The sequence below is a fragment of the Apodemus sylvaticus genome, chromosome 14 (genome assembly GCF_947179515.1).
Source record: "Apodemus sylvaticus chromosome 14, mApoSyl1.1, whole genome shotgun sequence".
Lineage (NCBI taxonomy): Eukaryota > Metazoa > Chordata > Mammalia > Rodentia > Muridae > Apodemus > Apodemus sylvaticus.
In genome coordinates, this window is record NC_067485.1 from 25324751 (window position 1) to 25347270 (window position 22520).

At 44.0% G+C, this 22520-nt stretch overlaps 1 protein-coding gene across 2 annotated transcripts in view; it reads left to right on the forward strand.

Moving 5' to 3' along the window:
• Adtrp (androgen dependent TFPI regulating protein) overlaps positions 1–22520 on the forward strand; it is a 58539-nt gene that overhangs the window by 26885 nt on the left and 9134 nt on the right. For both annotated transcript variants that reach the window (XM_052157479.1, XM_052157481.1), the window contains one exon: positions 19094–19209. In XM_052157479.1, the coding sequence (XP_052013439.1) occupies positions 19094–19209 (116 nt within the window). The remainder of the gene's footprint in view (positions 1–19093; positions 19210–22520) is intronic.

Here is a 22520-nt window from a genome sequence, read left to right on the forward strand (position 1 = left end):
AGGAGAGACCAAAAGTTCCCCGAATATCTGGAAACGAATGAAAATACACATGATCGGCCGCCTGGTGTGTGGCCTGGGTAGCCTCCCCAGGCAGATTTGAATGGACTTCCTGATAAGCAGCCAGTTCACTCTCGGTGCCCAATGACCCCACAGGCGGCCACTGGGGGCTGGGGTGGGGGTTGGGGTGACTAATGCAGAGACCCTGCCTTAAGGTAGCGGCTGCCAACCCCTCGCCCATCCCCCACAGCGCACATCCTTTCCTCTTCACCTCCTGGGCCCATCACACACCACTTGTGCCGCCCCGCCCCTCCTCCGAGTGGATTGCTAGCCGGTAGAATAATCCTGCTGGGCATTACCCAGTAGCCTCCTGGATGGTCTAGTAAAATTGCCAGAGGTTTCCAGTGTCTGCATGAATTCTCAGTTCTTCGTGCTTTGTGACCTGAGTTTTCCAACTTCCAACTTTTCCTTTCCGTTGGTTCTCCCAGTCCATGACTTAAACATCGCGCATGTGCACAAAAGGCCTTGTTTTGCCATCCCTGTCCGAATCTCACCAACTCTGTTGAAATCACTACTGCACTGGTGCTGTGGTTTAAATGTTTCCCCCAAGTGCAGTGTTGGAAACAACTCCAGTGCAGCAGAATTGAGAAGTAGGACCTTAAGTTGCGATCAGGTCATGAGGGCGCCCCTCTTCATAAATGCATCAATTGGATTTAATAAGAATGCAATTATATGAGCTGTGAGGAGGATCCCTAAAAAAAAAATAAATAAATAAACGACTTTGACTCTCCTTTCCCAGCCCTCGCCATATTCCTTCACCACAGGAGCATCTACTTTTCAAAGCATATTTAGCAAGAAGACCCTCAGTAGATGCAGAGCCTTCAATGCCAGGCTTCCCAGACTCCCTCACTGTGCAAAATAAGCTTCTTTATAAGTTGCAGACAGACTCTGGTATTCTGTTACAATGATGCTAAGCAGGCTAAGACCTCTGTCTCCTTTCTTTCCTCTCCTACCTCTTCACCTACTTGCTGGATCCACCCACTTTGAAACTATTTGGTTCAAACAGAGCTGAAGAGGAGTGAGGAGAGGGCAGAGGAACTTCCTCCAGGAAGTGCTGTGCCAGGAAACGTTCTCGAACCCCAAAAAGACCACCAAGGAGCCGATTCCAAGACAGTCGCATTAGGGCCTCTTTACTCAAGCTGGAGCTTGGGTCACACCACAGTCTCTGGCGCAGAACTGGGTCCTGAGCCCAGTTAAAGGCAAGCATTTCCATAGGCAAGAAGGGAGTGTCTAACCTGGTACACTTCTGATGGAGCAGTGGTGGGGGTGAGGTGGGGTGGCATTATGGCCTTTAACGTAATTGGCTGGCACTGGAGCTGAATCATAAACTTAACTTCTGCTTTCCTCCTGATTGATTGGTGGTTGTTCAGAAGTGAAGTGTCAGGGGCAGGCTTGTAACCTGGAGGTGCAGATTTATTGGGGAATAACCTGGACACTGGTGCTAGCCACAGGTCTAGACTAGAAACTGGTGCTAGGTACTGGCCTGTTCATTAACTTGAGTTCAATCTCAGGTCATGTTTTCTAAGATAGATGGAGTCTGAAGCCAAGATCTGGTCTGTGAGAAGCTTAAGTATAAGCCACAGGAAAGACAGGTGTGTATGTCCACAGTCTGTGACGAGTTGAGTAAGATCTGTTCCAGTTAGGATTTTTTTTTTTTCCTTAACTCAGAAATTCTTTGGAGTACCCAGTGTATACCTGCAACCTTTTTTTTTTTTTTTTTTTTTTTTTTTTTTGGTTTTTTGGATTTGGTTTTTTGGATTTGGTTTTTTCGAGACAAGGTTTCTCTGTATAACCCTGGCTGTCCTGGAGCTCACTCTGTAGACCAGGCTGGCCTCGAACTCAGAAATCCACCTGTCTCTGCCCCCCAGAGTGCTGGAATTACAGGCGTGCGCCATCACCGCCCGGCTCACCTGCAACCTTTTAACAGCCACCGGCAGCTAAAAAAAAAACGACTCCAGACATCAATATTGAGTAATTCCATTGATGCAGACCCTGAAAGTAAGTGGTGAACGTTCCAATCAAAGAATCAGTTATCAAACTGTGATCATCTTAACCCAAAGGAAACAGTAATGCCAGTTGTCCCAATGGGGAAGGTAGCCAGACAGGGACTTCTGCTAGCAGATACCATTATTGCTTGTCTTGTATCCTCAGGTCACATGACGCTAGCAGATAATCATACCTTGAGATTTTCTTTCTTACCTATTTCACACTCAACAATGAGTATTCTTCGGTAGGAATGATTGGCAGAGATATTAAAACACTTAGCCCGTCAAATATCATTTAATAAAGGCCTTTTGTCTCCAATCAGCACAGGGAGTCGAGTTCAAGGCTTATATGTGGGAACATTTTAATTAATATGCAGAGTTATACTGACATATTTTAAAATAATACTTCATAATCCAGTGTCAGAGTTGGTAGCATTAAATTGTCATTGTGCGCACAGAAGGTGTAAGCTTAGCAGGAAAAGCTGCTCAAGAGATATTTGTTGGAGGATATTTGACAACGGTAATACGTGGTTATATGTCCAACTGAAGGTGGACGTTGATTTTAGTAGCTTTTTCCCATTTGTATTGAGATTCTAGAACATGAGGTAAATGTGGGAGCATGGTTATATACAAGCCATTAGAAAATGGTCATGTGGTAAATGGATTTACATCTTTACAAACGGTCCCTCCACCTGTGTTAAAGGTATATTTAGGCTAAGAGGTTGAATGGATACATCACTAGAAATGAAAACATTGTAGCTCCGTCACTCTCTAAACCTTCTGTCAGGATCAATGAAAGCAGTCCCTCTATGTTTAAGCCTCTATATCTCAAGCACATATGAGCTTATTTTTGACTTCATGGGAGAGAGAGAGAGAGACAGAGAGAGAGACAGAGAGAGAGAAAGAGAGAGAGAAAGAGAGAGAGCAGTACCAGGAAACCTTGATTTTTATCTTTTTTTTTCTCGTGGCTGTAACTAAATACTTAACTGGAACCAATTTAAGGGAGGAAAGGTGTATTAGGTCTTCCAGTTTGAGGGGACCTATGACATCATTGTGGTGAAGGCACGATGGCAGGGACAGGAGGACAGCTGGTCTCCTCCGTTGGCAGTCAGGAAGCAAAGAATGAACAGGAAAAGGTGCATGGGTATAAAGGCCCAAGGGGCTTTTTCTCTGGCAAGGTTCCACCTCCTAAAAGTTCCATAACCTTCCCAAATAAGGTCACCAGCTCAGGACCACGTGTTCGCATGGGCCTATAGGGAAGATTTCCACAAACCACGACACGATGGTATTTCTGCCATTTGCTTATCTGGTTTCGAGAAAGTTAAAAATGTGTCCAAGCGTTGGGTTCCTTAGAGCAAGGAAAGTATGTTGACCCTCTTTAAGTCTCAGAAATGTTATTGCGAGCAAATGAAATGTTATGTATGCGACAGGGGAAATGGCTCAGTGGATGGATTGAGGTGCTATACAAACATGAGGACCTGCGTCCCAGTTCCCTAGGAAGAGCTATAAAGAGCTAAGTGGTGTGGCTGCAAATTCTGTAACCCCGGTGGCTAGGGAAGGGAAGAAGATAGAGGCAGCAAGTCCCTTGGGCTCCCTGGCCAGCCACTGTAACTGAAACAAGAGACCTTGTCTTGATAAGTAAGTGAATACATGACAGACAGACAGACAGACAGACAGACAGGTAAAGATGGAGAGTGAAAGAACAAGTTGCTGTTGTTGATCCCTGACTGCATATGTGCAGACCTGGACAAGCATGCCCATACATATAGACACATATACCCTCTAGCACGTGTTATATGTGTAGCTCTTGAATTATAGTTATATATATATATAACTATATATAGTTATATAATTATAGTTATATATGAATGAAGTCAAACTGAGGCCAACTTGGAATGGCCCAGCTTCCTCCCTATTCTATGCATTGCTCAGAGAGCCCCCAAATCACACAGTTTCCAAGAAGCAGAGCTTATAATTATCTGGCGGAAGTGGACGACAGGTGTGTGGGAAGACCATAAACCTGCGGCTAACCCTGGCTCCGGGATGAATATGTAGGCACCATACACACTCCACACAGTGAACAACGAAGGCCGTGGTGGCTTGTTTACAGCATCTGATGGAGCGCTCCCTCTTCCATAGGAGTTGCTCCGATGTCACCATCCCTTGTCTCACAATAGTCACCTAGATTGCCAGGCCTTGTGTTGGATTCCTTGAACACAGTTTGATTTTTCTCAGTGAATCTTGATGCTACGTGATCGTAAAATTCACACTTGCTTCTGAATCAGGTTCATGATGTTTTAAAAAAGTTTCACAGTTCAAAACCTGTGTGTGTGTGTGTGTGTGTGTGTGTGTGTGTGTGAGAGAGAGAGAGAGAGCGGGGGTGGGGGGAGACATGTCTGCATGTATGGTTACACATATACAATGCTGTGAGAGAAAAAGGGGGAGAGACATGTATACATGTATGGCTACACATATGCAAAGCTCTGTGTGTAGAGATGACAGCCTTGAGTTTGAACTTCCTCTCCTGCCTTGCTTGAGACAGAGCCACTTGCTTATTGCACTAGGCTAGCTGGGAGGAAAGTCTCCAAAGTTCCTGTCTCCTTCCCATTTCATTGAAGGAGTGCAGGAACTGCTGGCACCTGCTTGCCATATCTGACTTTCTGTGGGCTCAGAGATCCAAACTCAGCTCCTCAGACTTTAAAGTCAGGCCCTTTCCCACTGAACCACCTCTCCCCACTATTCATTTACATTTTTAAAGTTAACCTACAGAATAACAATAGCTTTTATTAAAATACGGAGAAAGGTATCCATAGTCAAAGGAATCATGACACAAAGTGACTTTCATCCCTAACACATGGTAGAAAAGTGGCCCAGAAAGGAAGAACTCTCATTAAGAAAAAGACACCTCAAATATTGAATAAAACATTTAGGGAAAAAAAAAGAAAAGAAAGAAAGAAAACTTTTAAAATGCTTGGCTTGCATACAAGAAAGGAATGGAAATTTCCCAAAGTTAAAATAAAATAGAGGGATAACAAAAACGTGAGATAAAGGCAAGGTTTGAAGAGATAATTGCTGTATTTTTTTTTTTTTTTTAGAGTTGAAGAACAATGAAGCACCAGCTTCAAGAAGTAGGAAAATAAGTACCATGTGGGGCTAAGAGGCAGAAAAAAACCCACACTCTCTTGGCCACTCGTGTGATGCTAGAGACAGGACACCTCAGACGAAAGACTCCTAGAGAATCCTTAGTAGGGCACATTTTCAAATGTATTCCAGTTTTGGAATTTTCAGACTCAATGATGACTAGAAATAATTGGGGGAAGTTTTTATGTACCAACCATGGTCAGAATTTCTTCCTCTTCTTGGGATCCTGTAAGCAATCAGGATAGCAATTATTTACATAGAGTTTACATCATGTTAGCCATTGTAAGTACTGTCAGGGTGACCTAAAGTGTGGAGGACGGTTGCACAGGTTCTAAGTAAATGCCATGATTTTGAGTTTCCCTAGGTTCTATGACTCTCTGATTGATGACCTAGAGACCCTGTCACCCTCCCTCCCAGGAGCTGAGGCACCCCTGTTAGGGAAGCAGTCTGACCTCAGCCCTTGTAGGCTGCTTCCTGTTTCCTCCCCTCCCCATCCCGTCTGGTTTCTTTCTTCACGCCTGGCTGCCACTTCTCTGACAGCTTGGATCACAGTTGTCTCCTCATCTTCGGGGCTTACACCTGTTCTTCCATTTCGGGACCCCGTTAAATCGGCACATGCTGGTCACCTTAGAACCTGGGAGGCTGAGGCAGGAGGTTTGTGATTTTGAGATTAGCCACACAATAAATCCTGGTCTCAACACTGAAACAACACAAAACCAACGAGAACAAACCCCTGCAAGGCGTCATTTCACTGAGAGCCTATGGGCACTAACATAGACCTTGATACTCACGCACCCCCACCAAAGGGTGCGCTTATGGAAAAAGAATGAGATTTCAGAAGGGAGATTTGAGAAAGCTTCATGGGCTTCTGAGAAGAATGTATATTCAATTTAGATGGAACAGTCTGTCGAAGTCTGTTAAATCTGTGTAGTCTGCTGCTTTTAGCCTTGATCTTCCTTCCTTGATGTTTTGGCTGGATGCTTTTAGTATGGGTGAAGGAGGTCTTGGATGATGCCAATCTATGTTTTTACATCAAGTAGAGGTGGTTGGGTGAAAGCCGTCGTAGATGTTCCATACATCCGTGTTTTGGATGCTAAGGCCTCTTGTTCCAGTCATCAATCTGAAGTGTCTTTTTTCATCTCTTCTCATTTTGGTTTGAAATCTATTTTGTCCGATGATACCACTGTCGCATCTGCTTGCTTTCCGGGACTGCGTTTCCTTGGAGCACACCCTTTTCCAGCCTCATCTTACTCTTGGGTTATGTTCGTCTTTAAAATGGAGGATGATGGGGAATCCTCTGGGCATATGCCCAGGAGTGGTATAGCAGGATCTTCCGGAAGTGAGGTGCCCAGTTTTCTGAGGAACCGCCAGACTGATTTCCAGAGTGGTTGTACCAATTTGCAACCCCACCAGCAGTGGAGGAGTGTTCCTCTTTCTCCACACCCTCACCAACACCTGCTGTCTCCTGAATTTTTAATCTTAGCCATTCTGACTGGTGTAAGGTGAAATCTCAGGGTTGTTTTGATTTGCATTTCCATGATGACTAATGAAGTTGAGCATTTTTTAAGATGCTTCTCTGCCATCCGAAGTTCTTCAGGCGAAAATTCTTTGTTTAACTCTGTACTCCATTTTTAATAGGGTTATTTGGTTTTCTGGGGTCTAACTTCTTGAGTTCTTTGTATATATTGGATATTAGCCCTCTGATGTAGGGTTGGTGATGATCTTTTCCCAATTTCTTGGCAGCCGATTTGTCCTTTTGATGGTGTCCTTTGCCTTACAGAAACTTTGTAATTTTATGAGGTCCCAAAATAAGATAAAATAAAATAAAATAAAATAAAATAAAATAAAATAATAAAAGATTCAAATACTAAAACAGAGAAAAAATCATGGCATACATTTTGCCAATGAAATGAGCCCCGTTACTTTGTATGGTAATTGAAGACCATTTGATTAAAAAAAAATTAAAAGCTAGAAAAGCAATTTGAATTTACTTACATAAATGACAGGGAATGAAATGTAATCTATTGTGATAGAAAGCTTATAAATGTGCCTAGGATGGAGGAAAAATGAGAAAAAACAAGGGAGACGATTATAAAGGGGCATGTAGGAATCTGATGATAAATAATGTAACGATTGGGCTAGTGAGATGGCTCAACAGGTTGTGTGAAGATACTTGCCTCCAAGCCTGATAGGCAGAAGTCAATCCCATGCGCCACATAGTGAAGGGGGAAAGAAACCACTCCTAAGAGTTGTTCTTTGGTCTCCACTACTATGTTGCTTGGGTGCACCCACCCTCAAATAAATGTAATAAAATATTCTAAAAGAATACAACAATTATATTAGTTCTATCAACAGTTACACACATACATTAAAATGTATCAAACTGTAAAAAAAAAAAAAATGGAGGATGTTTCTTGGAGGTAACAGATAGAGATGTCTGTTTTGAAAAGCCAGTCTGTCCGTCTGTGTCTTTGGATGGGAGAATTGAAATCATTAAATATGGAGTTATTATTGAAAGTCATGCATTCGTTCCTCTCATTTTTCCTTTTTGTCATATCTGTCATATCTGGGGCTTTCCTGGATTTACTGTACTGGGACAGGGTTGACTTTGCTGTGACCTTGTGGATGTTCCTCTCTTTCTTTGTTGCATAGCATTCTTTCCAGAGTCTTCTTCAAAGCTGCCTTAAAGGTTATGACCCCCCTTCTTTCTTTGAGTTGGTTTGTCCAGACCCAAGCATTTTATTTTTATAGCCAAATCTATTCGGGGCTTTCCAGCTTTGGAATTGGAGCTATGTTCTAATTGCTTAGGACAGAAGCCACAATTGGAATTGTGGTTTTAAGGCTATCTGGGGATATATAGTGAGACTCTCGTGCTATAAAATCACAAATAAGCTGAGTATAGAGGCTCCTAACTGTAACCCCAGCACCCAGGAGGCTGGAACAGGAGGGTTTCTGTGGACTTATGGTCAGTCTTGGCTACAGAGTGAATTCCAGATAAACCTGGGCTGTAAAATGTCATTCTATCTGGAAAATGGATACTATTTGATGTCATCATGTTTTGTGAAATGAGCCAGACTTGGAAAGACAGACATTGCATACGTTCCTTAATTTAGTGGATCCTAAATTTTATATAAATAAAAGCTATATACATATATGACATGAAAGCAGAAGGGGAGACTGGGGAAGGAGGAAGTCACATTGTGAGGCAGGACGGAAGCACAGGGGTGGTGGGAATGACTACAGTCAAAGCATGTGACGTGTTTGAAAGAAATTCTCTTTATGAAACCCAGAACTGTGCTCAGTGACCATATAAACCAATACCATTATTTAACAACCAAAAAGATGCCAGTATTGACCTTGCCAATTCCTTTCAATATCTTATCCATTCTACCCAAGGAGGGGGGGCATTCTTGGGCACCTTCTAGAGTCACTGCTGATGTGCTAGGGGCTACAACCACTTCTTACATGACCCACTGCAGAGCTCTAAACTGGTCATAACTGGCGCCAGTCTCAATCTCCTCCTCATGATAGTAAAACAGACCGGAAAATACCATCTCGCTGGGTCCTCCTCCATGGCTTCCTAGTTCATTTGGACTATGTTGATCAGGCTTGCTGCTGACAGGTCAAATGGGCCCCCTCTCTTCCTGATGTGCTGAGATGAATTTGTCTGTCTGTCTATCAGTCTTGCAGTCTATCTGTCTTTCTGTCTGTCTATGTTAAGGCAAGGTCTTAAAACTCACAAAGATCTGTCTGCCTCTGCCTTCCAGTGCTAGAATTAAAGGTATGTCCCCACTGTCTGGTGAGTGTTAGGTAATCTTGCCATTTCTCTTTTCCAGTGAACCCTGAAGTCTTTCCTACACCAGGCCTTTGCCTGTGCAGTCCTTCTCACCTGGAAACCTCCTCCTCTGCTCTTGCATGGCTCTCTTTCTTGTTGCAAAAATAATGTTAATCCTGATGTCTGAATGGCCATCCCTAATCTGCCCGTACTGTGCCTTTCTGTGTTTGTTCCCAGGCAAAGCTTCTTAGTCTCCCTTCAGGGTGCACATAACACAGCTGTTAGCATCTCTGTTCTCTTGATTATAGAAAATTTTGCCCATTGGTGAAGTCTGCAAGAATAGAGTTTGCCTTTTGATCACAAGAGACGATGAAGATTTCATGAAAGGGCCAAGGTGTCACTGCTTCGCTTCATTGCTTCTTTGGAATCTTGACTGACCCCAAGATTCTTCCTCTTTGGGGACACAGGAGGGTATGATGAAGGCAGAAGAGAAGTTTACTGTGGAGACCATTGATACTTTTGAAATTGGGCAGTTGGATGTTCCTTTTCTATAGAAAGTTGTACTGAAATTCTATTGAATTCTCTAGTGCCTCGAAATAGCTTCAGAAACTCTGGTTCTACCTGAGTGAGACATGGTATATTTGAGGATGGTTCACGTTTAAGACAAGCACAATGCCATGGTTAGAGCATCTGTTTTACTGAAGGAAGCATAGTATCCATCATGGCTTCCACTGTGGCTCAAAGGTAGATCATTCAGTGGAGACATTTGCTGATCTCCAATTTCCTTGGTTATCACCATAGCTGGGTGTACATCAACATTCTGGCAAACAAGGAAAGGTCAAAAGGCCATTGAAGCAGGGAAGAAGTGTGGCTGAGAATGAAAGGAAGAAGAGAAACAGACACACAATCATGGAGGTCACTAGATTAATGAGATGTGGTCAAAGGAAAGGGAAGAGACGTGATTGAAAATAGAAACCTCCTTTCTCAGCGAGTGAACATGAGTGAAAGGCCCGTTCGCTCCCTTGGGTAATGGCCGGTCAGAATGTGACACTGAGAAGTGGACTCTGTATGTAAGCTAAGGTTCCTACAGATGGGTGACTGCAGGCTCTTCTTGTATGGAAGAAGTGAACCCTTGTACGAAGCTTCACAGGGAAGAGCTGGTTCTTTAATGGCCTCCACGGAGCCCATCATTTCTCCTACTGACTGGTAATCACCGACATCTTATTTTAAGAACAGAATTTTAAGAAAAGCCTCAAAGGAGTTCAGCCTTTCACTTCCCTTACAAGGAACAGATGCTGCCAGTGAGAACTCAGACCTGAAAGCTAAAACCCAGCAGCATGCTGGGGACTGCAGGGGAGTTTTTGTTGTACTGTGCCTTTTGCATTGGAAAACTGAAAAGTGCCGAATCATTTCAGAGGGGTGTTCCAGACACCTTACCAATCGTGTTATCTCCAGACTCATACTCAGGCTCCTAAAAGCCACATTTTACTGCTCTTTGTTGAGAAGATGTCTTGTGACCTTTAGAGGCCCTTTTGATTTTGTTTTCTCTAAGAAAACCAGGAGAAGGAAGTAAATCTACTTTCTGGGTCTTGGGCCGCTGGTATCCGTGTCTCAGGCATACTTTCTCCAGAGTGTGGAGGGTCCTGAGAGTGATCTCGCTACCAGTTGAACCTGCACGTAGGTTGCCAGATTGTATACTCACAAGTGAGATTTAAGTCAATGTCAGGGTTTGTGGAACAGCTGGAAATGGCGGTCTAGAGGTGATCCTTGTCAAAGAATGCCATAAACAGGAGGTTGACACCAGTGGTCCTCTGGGCAAGGAGTATAGGGCTCAATGTGGAAGAATGATCAACATGGGAATGCAGGGAGAAAGTTAGTCTTCTTGTTTCTGTACTTAGTCAGTGTGGGCCTGTGTCTTTGTGGTATGTGCATGTGTGTGTGCTTGCACATGTGTGCCTTTGAGAGTAAATGTGCATATGTATACATGTGTGTGGTGACCCAGAGGGTTTCCTCCTCAATCATTGTTCACATTCTTTTTTGAGACAAGGTCTTGACTGAAACAAGAGCTTTCTCATTTGGTTAGACTGACTGGCTGGGCAGTCCCAGGGATCCCCCTGTCTCGACACGGCACTGGGATCATGAGCATGTGCTGCTGTACCCTACTTTTTATGTGGATGCTGGGGATCTAAACCCAGATCCTAATGCTTATTCCATCTGACCTATAACTCCATCAAATTAGCTCTTGACTTCAGTGGAGGAAATGATGTTGCCCGGGGGACGTAGTGTCTATGAAGCAAGCCAACCCCGATGCTTACTAAACCCCCTCTATGGTGAGAACAACCTTTCATCAACTTAAAGCAGCCTTCTAGGGAATGTCCCATGTGTCTCTTTAGGTATCTGGGTGCCCGGTGGATCCAGCCAAGGGGTCATGGAGGAAGTGTAGGAGAAGACGGATAACACGTTGTGGGGATAGAAAAACTATTCAATGAAGCATGGGAAACACAGTCTGCAGCAGAACTAACACTGACCCAGTGTTGAGGGAGGGTGGGGAAGAGGTGTGTCTGGGAGAGGCTCTCAGGACAGACTGTAGCAGAGCAAGAGGGAGATTTTTTTGCTTGGGTGGACTTATTTGCAATGCAAAGATATCAATATTATTACTGCCTTTAAGACTATCCGTCCACGTTTTTATATCTGAATCACCAACAGTAGATCATTCTTGCAGTCTGGCTTTATATAAAGAGGCTGCCTGACGTGCAAAGTTGAAATGAAAACACCCATGAGGAAAAAGGTACCTATGGCCTGCTGCTCCGACGACCACAAAATGCCGCTTGCTGATCTGCATGGCACCAATGTCTTGCTTTGCTGCCTTCCAATGATGTCAGTTCATAGGTTCAGGAACCCTGAACTCTTTGCTATGGGGTTACTATTAAAATTACTAAGTCCCTTATGGTCCGTAAATGGAATACAACGTTAAAAACCTCTCTTCAGTTTTCTCACAAAAGGAAACCCTTTATTTTCTCCCAAAGGAACCCCAAATGAGCCACGTGAGTCCCTTCTCTTTCATATCAGCTGCCTAGAAACACACTGCTCAGTGGCATGTGCCTTGGCACTAGTGCAGTAAGCTTTCTGGCTGGTTTATTGTGTCTGTTCTCTAGAGTCCTATTTTTTGTTTCGTCTTCCAATGCTAATTAATGGACTTGAGATGAAAGGTATCTCAAAGGTGCATAGGGCTAGTTAAGAAAGGGGAAAAAATGAACTAATTTAAAACAAAGGAAAGTGAAGAGTTGCAGGAAAAGAGACAGGCAGAAGCAAACCTAAAGCTGATTTGAATGTGCAGACAGCCTGCCGACATACCTCGGAGAATACGGGATGGGATTGAGAAGAGGGACATAGACAGGAGAACCACAGAACAGTTTTGAGCAAGGAGAAGTCATATGAGACTTGACTGAGATCAGCCCCATTACAATGTAGCAAAGTACGCTCCCGATAGGAATACTCCATACTCTTTACCATGACAAAATGCCATGACCAAAAGCAAGTTAGATGAGGAAAAGGGTTGATGTAGTTTAGCTTAGAGTTCCGGATGGGTTATAGTTCATCATGGCAGGAAGGCATGACAGACGGGAGTCCGGGAGCTCAGGAGCTCAGGTACCACATACATACTGGAAACAGAGAAAGACAGAGAGAGAGACAGAGACAGAGAGACAGAGGGAGACAGAGACAGGGAGACAGAGAGAGAGAGACACAGAGAGAGACACAGAGACAGAGACAGACAGACAGAGACAGAGACACAGAGACAGAGACACAGAGAGGCAGAGGGAGATAGAGAGAGACAGAGACAGAGACCCAGAGAGACAGAGACAGGGAGGCAGAGACAGAGAGACAGAGACACAAAGAGACAGAGAAACAGACAGAGAGAGAGGACACAAAAGAGCAAGAGAGGTGTAGAGAAAGAGGAGGTGAGGGCAGGCAGTAAAACTTCAAAGCCTACCCCAACTAATATAATTCCTCCAGCAAAGCTCTAACTCCCAAATGTCCCATAACTCCCTACATAGCACCACCAGCTGGGGACCAAGTATCCAAATACATGAGTGTGTGGGGAGCCTTATTACTCAGACCACCATAATAGGGGAAACAACAACAAACTGAAGGCTGTGATTTCAAAACTAAGCAGCTACAGGAAATAAAAAGTTTGGATGTAAAGTGTAAAGGAATGAGTCAGTGGTTAGAAGAACCATACAGACAGCGCATAGGAACACACAGGAAGAGGTGGAAGACACTGATAATATAGTCCTAGGGTCTGTTTTGTCTGACCCTAACTAGACAGACTCCAAATCATCACCACTTCACCAGGGCAGGCTCTTCTAAAACCAACCAGCTTCCAGGTAGGAGAATGAGGCTTGGTTAACTACAAGCTAACCCAAGGATAATAGTCTGTGCATGCATGAGGGCTGACAAAGCTTTTCACAAGTTGTCGCTCACCCACCCATTCAGTTAAGGTAAGAACATATTCATAGTAAACACTAGCACACTTCCTCCCTCACCCTACGGGAATATCAGTGAAGGTCGCCCAACACTTTTAGTGGCTTATTAAGAAAAAATTTCCAGCATGACAATGAAGAAATCTCAGGGTGAACTGATGGTTCCATACTTGCTGGTTCACTGGTTTGGTTTTAGCATGCATCTGTCCATCTCTCATGCATTAGTTCCAGGGTTCAGGCGCATCTCAGAGTAAACTGGGCTAACCACCATGGGCCGTTCCCATAAAGGAGACAGTTTTCAACTTCTCTTTGCAGGTGGCCAACCTGTGTCAGCCTATCTATCTAGCCGGATGGTGAAGATAAAACCAAAGCTTGTAGCTCTGTCTGTGGGTGGTTTATGTGCCTCCATCCTCCAACCCTTGCCCAAGGCAATTTCACAGTAATGTTGTAATTACAGTGAGTCTTGCCAGTGAGTTCCTAGAAAGAAAGAGAAGTTTGTTTTACAAGTACAGGCTTCTTTTAAAACTGTAATATTGAGACAGGAGAAGAGGCTTGCAGGTTGCAGAGACACAGGAGTTAAAACCGAAAATCCCCTAGAGGTAAAAACTGACTGGCCTGTGTGGACTTCTGAATTGCCTTATTATTAGATCTACTTCAAGCAAAACTGCACCTTAAAAAAAAAAAAAAAAAAAAAAAAAAAAAAAAACAGAACTATAGCATTCTTATTATTTACTTAGCACATGAGTACACTGTAGCTCTCTTCAGACACACTAGAAGAGGGCATCGAATCCCATTACAGATGGTTGTGAGCCACCATGTGGTTTCTGGGAATTGAACTCAGGACCTTTAAAAGAGCAGTCAGTGCTCTTAACCACTGAGCCATTGGAGTCTGCAATGCAGACAGCTTCAGTTTGGGAATAGAAAATACTCCAAGCTGCATGTCTAAGACCTCCGCTGCTGTCTTGTGGGGATTTGAGGCAGAAAGTCAGCTAGGGACATTCCTTGAAGAAGCAGATCAAAGCAATTAGCTGGGGAATGTATGGTGTTAACAATACTGCCCTAGTAGGATTAACCACACAGTTCTCATTGGCTCCACAATGACATGTTACAAGCCTGGGAGTCACAATACTTCAATAAGGCTTGCTTGGTCTTCATTTTTCCATCTTTTGCATTTATATTTAAAACTGTGACTTGATGTTTTTGTCACATTTCTCCCCAAGGAGCTTTTGTGCAGTTTCCTTTTATTCATTACAGTGTGTCTGGTTTATCATAAGATTCATCGTTATGTATCCAGAAATGAGGTCTTATTAGAAAACTGAAGTTCATTTAAAAATAGCCACCCTTTAGCACCTTAAAAAAATGATATTAGTCACTTTTCCTGGTGCTACAACCAAATGCCTGACAGAAGCAGTGTAGGAAGGAGGAAGGGTTCTGTTGGCTTCCAGTTGAGGGGACACCAGGCCTGGGTAGCCACAGTGGCAACATCTTGAGTCACATCATGTTCACAGTCAGGAAGCAGAGAGAAGGAATGTGAGGGCTCTGGCTCCATTTTCTTCTCTATTTAATGTGAGACCCATGGAACGGTGTCACCCATAGTTAGAGTAGGTAGTCCATCCTCAACTACCGTAATTTGGAGGCTTCCTCACTGACAGGCTTTAATGCTTGGGAAAAATTACCACCAATAGTTGATTCTTGGCTAATAAGTGCAGTCTTGACAGAGGAGATGGAGAGAGCTCAGAAGAAGCCTATTATGAGATGGCACTCTGTCATCTTGGGGTGGGTAAGGACATCTAAAGGAGAAACCACTAGATAGCAGCCCAAAGAGGACAGATATTAGCTTGTTAATCTTAATCCAGTCAACTTGACAGAAGCAAGATTCTGGCACAGAAATGAAATAGAGGAAAGGAGCAAAGATCAGACATTTTTAAAGTCATCATCTGATTTTTAAAATATGTAGTCTCCCTAGTATTTTTTTTCCACTGGAGAAAATTAAATATTCTCCTCAAAACCACCCCATCCCCCGTAGTCTTAAGTGGTCGGTTAGCCTGTAGATATAGTCTTTGGGACCTCCATGACCATGAGCAGGCTAAAACTCCTGTACTAAGGAGTAAGACCAAAAACAAAAACAAAACAGAAACCAAGAAGCCTGTGGGTAAAAAATAATTATTAATACCTGTATATATTAATTAATGCTAGAAATACTAATTAATATGCTGGCAGTTATTCCTTAACCAGCTAGTTCCCACACAGAGACTTTTTAATTTTTCAAAGCTTGGGCCTTAGCTGGGCACATTCTCTACTAGATTATCTAAATTAACCCAACCACCTAGCCCTATTCAGCCATATGGCTAATTATACCTTCCAGACCTGAAGTCATGACTCTCCTAACATCTGTTGGCAATAGGAACTACCTACTTCTTCCCTGAAGTTCCTTTCTCCCTCCCAGGAAGTCCTGTCTTCCTCTCTCTACTGCCCAATCACGGGCTTTATTTTGCCTTGCTTGCATTGACCAATTAGCTTGGGGAGCAAAGTTGGCACATCAAAAGCTGGTGGATGTGAGAATTGGCTCCTCTTAGGGGCAACCAGATCTTGGGGTTACAGAATTTAATCTTTGAGTACATAGTAGCACCAGAGCAACCCCAAGCCCTGTGGACTCCACTGCTTATGTCATTGCATCCATTGTAGGCTCAGTTCCTAGGCAGGGTCATTGCAACCGCTGCTTTTCTGCAAGTAGAGGGTGAGCAGGAACACGCATACATGCTGTGTTTTTCCATTTGATTTTTCCAGTTGTCACTCTTGAACTCTAGAAAGAACATTCTGTGAGACAGGACATTCTGATCCTTGTTCACGGCCCCAGAGAATCTAAGGTGCAACTATTATACTAATACTTAAATTCATATTTCACATGCATCGCTCAGATTCCAAGGCATTCTGATGGAAGTGGGCATTATAGAAAGAATAGGGGGAAAAGTAAGAAAGAATAGGGGAAGGGGAGCAACGAGGAAGGGACAATAGCATTCTCCTGCTTTTTGGAAAGATGCATTGGAAGGAAAATCCACCCAAGGACCTCTTCATGGACTAGGAGAGATAGCTTGGCTCCACCCACTGTGTTTACATAATGCCATTGTTTCAGCCTGTAGTGTTTTGTTTACTTCCGAAGGAAATATTTTACCCCCTGTGAGATAATTAATTTTTGTCAGCTTTCCTGTTTATAAGGGAAACTGAGAAACTGTTAATTGAAATACAGAATGAGTCACTGTTTTCTGTAATTTTTGGCAACGTTCTAATTTGTGTCAATCCCAGCCTAATTATTAGATTTTGTTGGAAGCAGAAAGCATATTTGATTTTTTTTTCTCTTGCTGAATTCCTTTTCTTCCCCTTTTAGAAAAAATATGTGCTCTCTGGCAAAGGTTATGTAATTCATTTCAGTATGAGGTGAAACACGGGTACATCTGAAATACTGAGAGGTTTCCTGTGTCATTCTTGGCTCTAGTCAGTAGCTCGATATTTACAAAGTCTGTAGATTGGAGTCTTCCTGCCTTGTTCCTGCCTACCTCAATCCCCCATGAGAAAATGTGATTCTTTTAAAGACCTTGTCACTGGAATGGAGCCACTATCTATGGACCATCGCTAATGGCATCACGGAAGTGAATTTCCTAGAAGCCATCAGGGAGAGTTCATTTGGAAATCCAATTGAATGTCACTCGCAAAGGGCAGGCACCTCGGTAGAGATGCCCAGTCATGCATTCCCGAGTTGTTGGTTGTAAAAGCATTAATCACCATGAACTCATTTACTCCTAATGCAAACATACCGCATTATTCCACAGGAATTCTGTTCCCAATGATCATTAGTGCGGACAACAGGGAGCTTCTGGTTGTGGGCGAGGTTAATAAAATCTGTCAGCTCAATGGCCAGCATAATGAACCTGTTAATGACTCTTAATAGAAGCTGGATCCTTCCAACTGCTGCAGAGCAAAGGCCGGAAGAGAGGCAGGTGTCTGTGCAGGGCAGACAGCTCTGTCCCTTAGCTCCTATGGTGTCTTCTAGATATAGACAAATTTAGATCAGTCACTGAGTTTGATCAGGAATCAGAGTCTGCTTTGTCTAGGGGCTTTGGCGCCTCTGTGGGAGGAAGGACAGGGAGTCCCCAGAATGACCCACAATGGCTCTGCCCCTATCCTCTAAAATGCATGCTATAGCTGCTTACAAAGCACAGGTTAGGAGCAACCAAGCACTTAGAGCTATGAATACCCTAAACCTCTTCTCCACCCTGAGTTTATATATAAGAAAGATGCAATTCACAATAATAATAGCAACAACCATGGTAGGTGGTCACCAGATGCTGTCAAGGGCTCATGTATTGTCCCCATTTGACAACAAGAAAGCCCAAGTCCAGAGGGCTTCAGCTACGATAGCAAGGTGGTTATTTGGAAGGTTCTGCCCACAAGCGCCATGCTTCTTCACTGGAAGAACACACAAAACCAGCACACTACAGTCAGACCCATAAAAACGTACAGAGCATGAGAGAGCATGTGGAACGTTCTCCATCTGTACATCTGTCTAGCCAGTCAGTACATTCAGGTCCAGGTTCAAGAAACGTACATAACTGCTATTATCTAACATACCTTGGTGTGACAACAGAGGATTCCAGGCCTTTAGTATGCTTGGCTGTTCACTGTTACCCACTTGTGACCCTGGCTGTGACAGTCTAACCAATGATAATCCTACCCCTGTCCTTGTCATTCGCTCATTGCTCCAGTCCCACTTATCACAAGTTGTGTCCCCTGAAGATCATCTTGATCTCCCATTTGGGCCCTAGGTAAAAGGGACAATAGAAGCTGCCAACTCAGGGGACTCCTCTTGAGCCCAAGCCTTTGGGGACTGACAACAAGGAGTGCCTGGAGCCAGAGACCTAACCTCCAGTCCCTAGACTGGGAAGGAGCACACAGAGCCTCTCAAACACCAAGGTCTCTGTGACTCGGGTGCTGTTCCACCCCCAGTTTACAGAGGCACAATATAACTGTGAGACTCCACGGCACCAGATAGAATGGCAGCAGACTAAGAGAAATTAGCAACAGGGAAAATTCACAGATAGCACTATAAAGGATTGCATTAGTGTTCAAGAGCATAGAAGTTCCGCACACACAGAAGACACAGCCCACTTATGGAGACGAAGTACAATCTGATGAGGTGTTTGGATTGAGAACAGCATGCAGAATGCAAAGGAGAATGAGGGACACTGAAGGTAGGTAGTTGTAGGGAGACACATAAGAGAAAGCAAGTGTGTGTGGATGAGAGGGTATGTGAGTATACATGTGTGGCATGTGTGTGTGCTTGTGTGTCTGTATGTGTGTATGTGTGTGTGTATGTGTGTGCATGTGCATGTATGTTTTAGGAAGGCACGGCATGTAAGATCAGAGAGGATGATAGTACATTTCCAGATATCTTAGAACCCACACAGAGGAGTTTCAACCAACATAGCAGGAAGTCACAGGAGGGCTGTGGGTATACAAGAAAAATGATCTGACTCAAGTTTGGAAAGATCAACCTGGCACTGCCTAAGTGGGTAGGATTAGAACCGGACAAGGGAATTATTGGTACTGCGAGCAGCTGGGGAGCTCTGCCTTACAGTTTGTTATGTTTTCTCCCACAGCATACCTCCATATTTCCCTTTTCACTGGTTGAAACCATTCTCAGACCACACCACTATCCATCGAAGAAGCTAGGACTCGCTTTGCTGGGTGCTTGTAACTTTGCCTACATTATCAGGTAAGAATGTCACAGATTGGGTCAAAGGAACATTCCATAAAAGTATACCATTAAGTTCTTCCTTTTGCTGGTTTAGTTGGTGATCTAACTCATCTTTAAATTTCCAGGAGAGCAGAGTTCTTATTGTTTGATTTTAATACTCATAAAAATGTTATATTCAGAGGACACACGGATATGCCTGAACACACACACACACACACACACACACACCCCCACACACACACACGGCAAGTCACAGTGTCCTTGTCCCTTCACCATGGAAAGTCATTATTGTTACATTATACACATTATACAGGCATGTGTATAAGAATATGTTGATTTCAGTTTCATTTCCAATTAGAGTTTGAATGAATGAATGAATGAATGAATGATGGAAAAGGGCATTTGTCAGGAGGAGCCAGGTGCTACTGCCCTACATCATCTTAGGCCTCAGATATGAGCACCCAGCGGGCAGTTGCCAGAGACCTCCAGAACATGGAAATGAATCCAGTAACTGGCTTGACATCATCTTTCAGTCACCTGATGACAATCACTCTTTTTAATGCTGCACTGTGGTCTGCAGTCAAGGGCATGTGCAGGACTGCTCCTCGAGGGTGACCTGGTTCCCTTCCTTCTGTAGCTTGCTTTCTTCTTTTCCTTGGTTGCTTGTTCATTTTTATTTTTTTGAGACAATGTCTTAATGTAGCTCATTCTGGCTTCAAACTATCTAGACGACCAAGAATAACCCAATAATCTTCATTTTCTTTTGATCATCCTGTCTCCACTTCCCAAGTGATGGAATTAGGGAAGTGTATCATTGTCTTAGTTGGGGGCTTCTGGTGCTTTGAAGAGACACAATGGCTGTGGCAACTTTTATAAGGAAATCATTTCATTGAGGCTGACTTACAGGTCTTGGGGTTTAGTCCATTATCATCATGGCCGGAAATATGGGGGCATGAAGACACACATAGTGCTGGAGGAGCTAGAGTTCTACATCTGGATTGGCAGGCAGCAGAAAGAAAATGACACTGGGCCTGACTCAAGCATCTGAAACCTCAAAGCCTACCTACCCTTACTGACATAGGTTCTCCAACAAGGCCACACCTACTCCAACAAGGCCATGCCCACTTCAACAAGGCCACTCCCACTACAAGGCCACTCCTCTCAATAAGGCTGCTCCTTACCTGGTGGTCATTTTCATACAAACCACCACAAGTCACCTTGCTCAGTTTTATGATGCTGTGGTTGAACTGAGGACCTCATGCATGGTAGGCAAGCACTCTACCAATGAACTATATCCCCAGCTTTATCTTCCCAGCCTTCACTTACAGCACCATTTTGATCCTGAAAGGGCCATATGGTGGTCCATGTACAGGACCTGAACACCAAGCCCATAGGACAATCTGGATCATTGCCCCAGTTTCTATATGGGAAGCCATTTAGTGCAGTGCTCTATTAACAATGAGAAGAAGCTCAAGGTGACATTTCAAAGGACATGGGAGATTTCATTGAAGTCACCAGCTTGGTACCCAGAATTTCATGGACTTACTTTCCCTCCCGTAATCTTTCTATCTTCCCCTACTCTTTCTCATTGTCCCCTGAGTGCTAAAGTCTGTCTTCCTTTTCTCTTGAAGAAAGTTGCATAATATAATTTTCATGAGAATTAAGTGTTCTGCACTGTTCTCCACTCCTAGGGTGAATTTTAATAAAGGGACATTTTAAGAGACCTAAGCTCTAGCTAGGGACCATTTGTAGTCGACACCAGGATCATTGTGCTAAGAGGGATCCTGAAGCCATATTGTATGACTTAGATACTGGAGACACAGATGGTAAAAAAAGCCTATGGCTCTTAGGGACTGTTTGGGAATGAGAAGGAACAAAGCCCAAAGAAGACATAGTAATGAAAATGGCGGTAGGGAAACCAAGGTGCTCCAGGCTGATGGTCAGGGCTGGCTTTCTAAGGGGGAGAATCATTTAAGCTGAGATCCAGAGAAGGAGAATGATGAACTCAGAAGAAATGCGAGAAAAGATGAGACAGAGGTAATAGGAGCTCTGAAGGGCTAACGGAGGCAGGGGCATAGCAGAATTGGAGGACAGGGGAAAGCTAGGTCTTGAATACATGTCAGTGAACTTGCATTTGCAAATGGAGTGTTTTTCTGCTTTCAAAAAGTTTTAAGCAGAGTCACAAAGTCAATAAGTAGCGTGAATTAAGTACAAAGGAAAGTCGGGTAACGGTGGCTGAAGTGTGGAGAAGGGGCTGAGGAAAAAGAGAGGTAGACACTCAGGAGTGTCTTATTAGTCAGATGCTCAAAAACAAAATTGAGCATGAATGGAAGAAGGTGACTTAAATATCAGCTAGCCTCTGAACACCTGGGGGGAGGGTGTCCATTGGGTTAGATGCCTTCATGAGGTCATGAGGTCATAAAGCAGAGGCACCTGGTGGGAGAAGGAATGAGGTTCAGGTAGAAATCTGGGAAGAAAACCTTAAGAAAGACTTTAAAGTGCTGAGATGGCTCGGCAGTTATGAGCACCGGCTACTCTTGCTTGACCCAGGTTCAATTCCCAGCACCCACATGGCAGCTCACAACTGTCTTTAACTCCAGTTCCAGAGGATCTGGCTCCCTCCCAGAGACATGCAGCCAGGCACAAAACATCAGTGCACATAAAAATAATTAAATCTTTAAAATCTAATGCTGGTTTGATGAACTTAGGCTACACCCCCCTCCCCCCACCCCCACCCCCCACCCCTAGAAAAGCAGTTACTCTCTACAGGGAAGGTTGAGACCCACCCACCAAGAGGAAGCTCACTGCCTGCATTCTGAAGGGATGCGTGCAGGTAGCTGACCCTCAGGATGAGACTTGTGGAGTCAAAGGGGGAACGTAGGGGAAAGAATCAGGAAGCAAATGCTGGGGAAATTCTCTTGTTTTAGTGATTAGTTGAGGCAGGAGGTCAGCTGGTGTAGCAGACAGCTGAGACCAGGCAGACAAGAATCCCCACGTCAAGGAGGATGCCTCACACCCAGAGGACGTCTATCAGGATGACCTGGTGAGGTTCCAGATTCAGTCCATGCAGGGTGTACTGTTATCTCCTCTCTCTCTCTCTCTCTCTCTCTCTCTCTCTCTCTCTCTCTCTCTCTCTCTCTCTCTCCCTCCCTCCCTCCCTCTCTCCCTCTCCCTCTCTTCTCTCTCTGTCTCCTCTCTCTGTCTCTCTCTGTCTCTGTTTCTGTCTCTCTCTCTCTTCTCTTTCCTTCCCCCTCTCTACTTCCTTCCTTCTTTTCTCCCAGTATTTAAGCAAACCACAGAGAAATGGTTCCAGCTGCCCCGTGACTCTT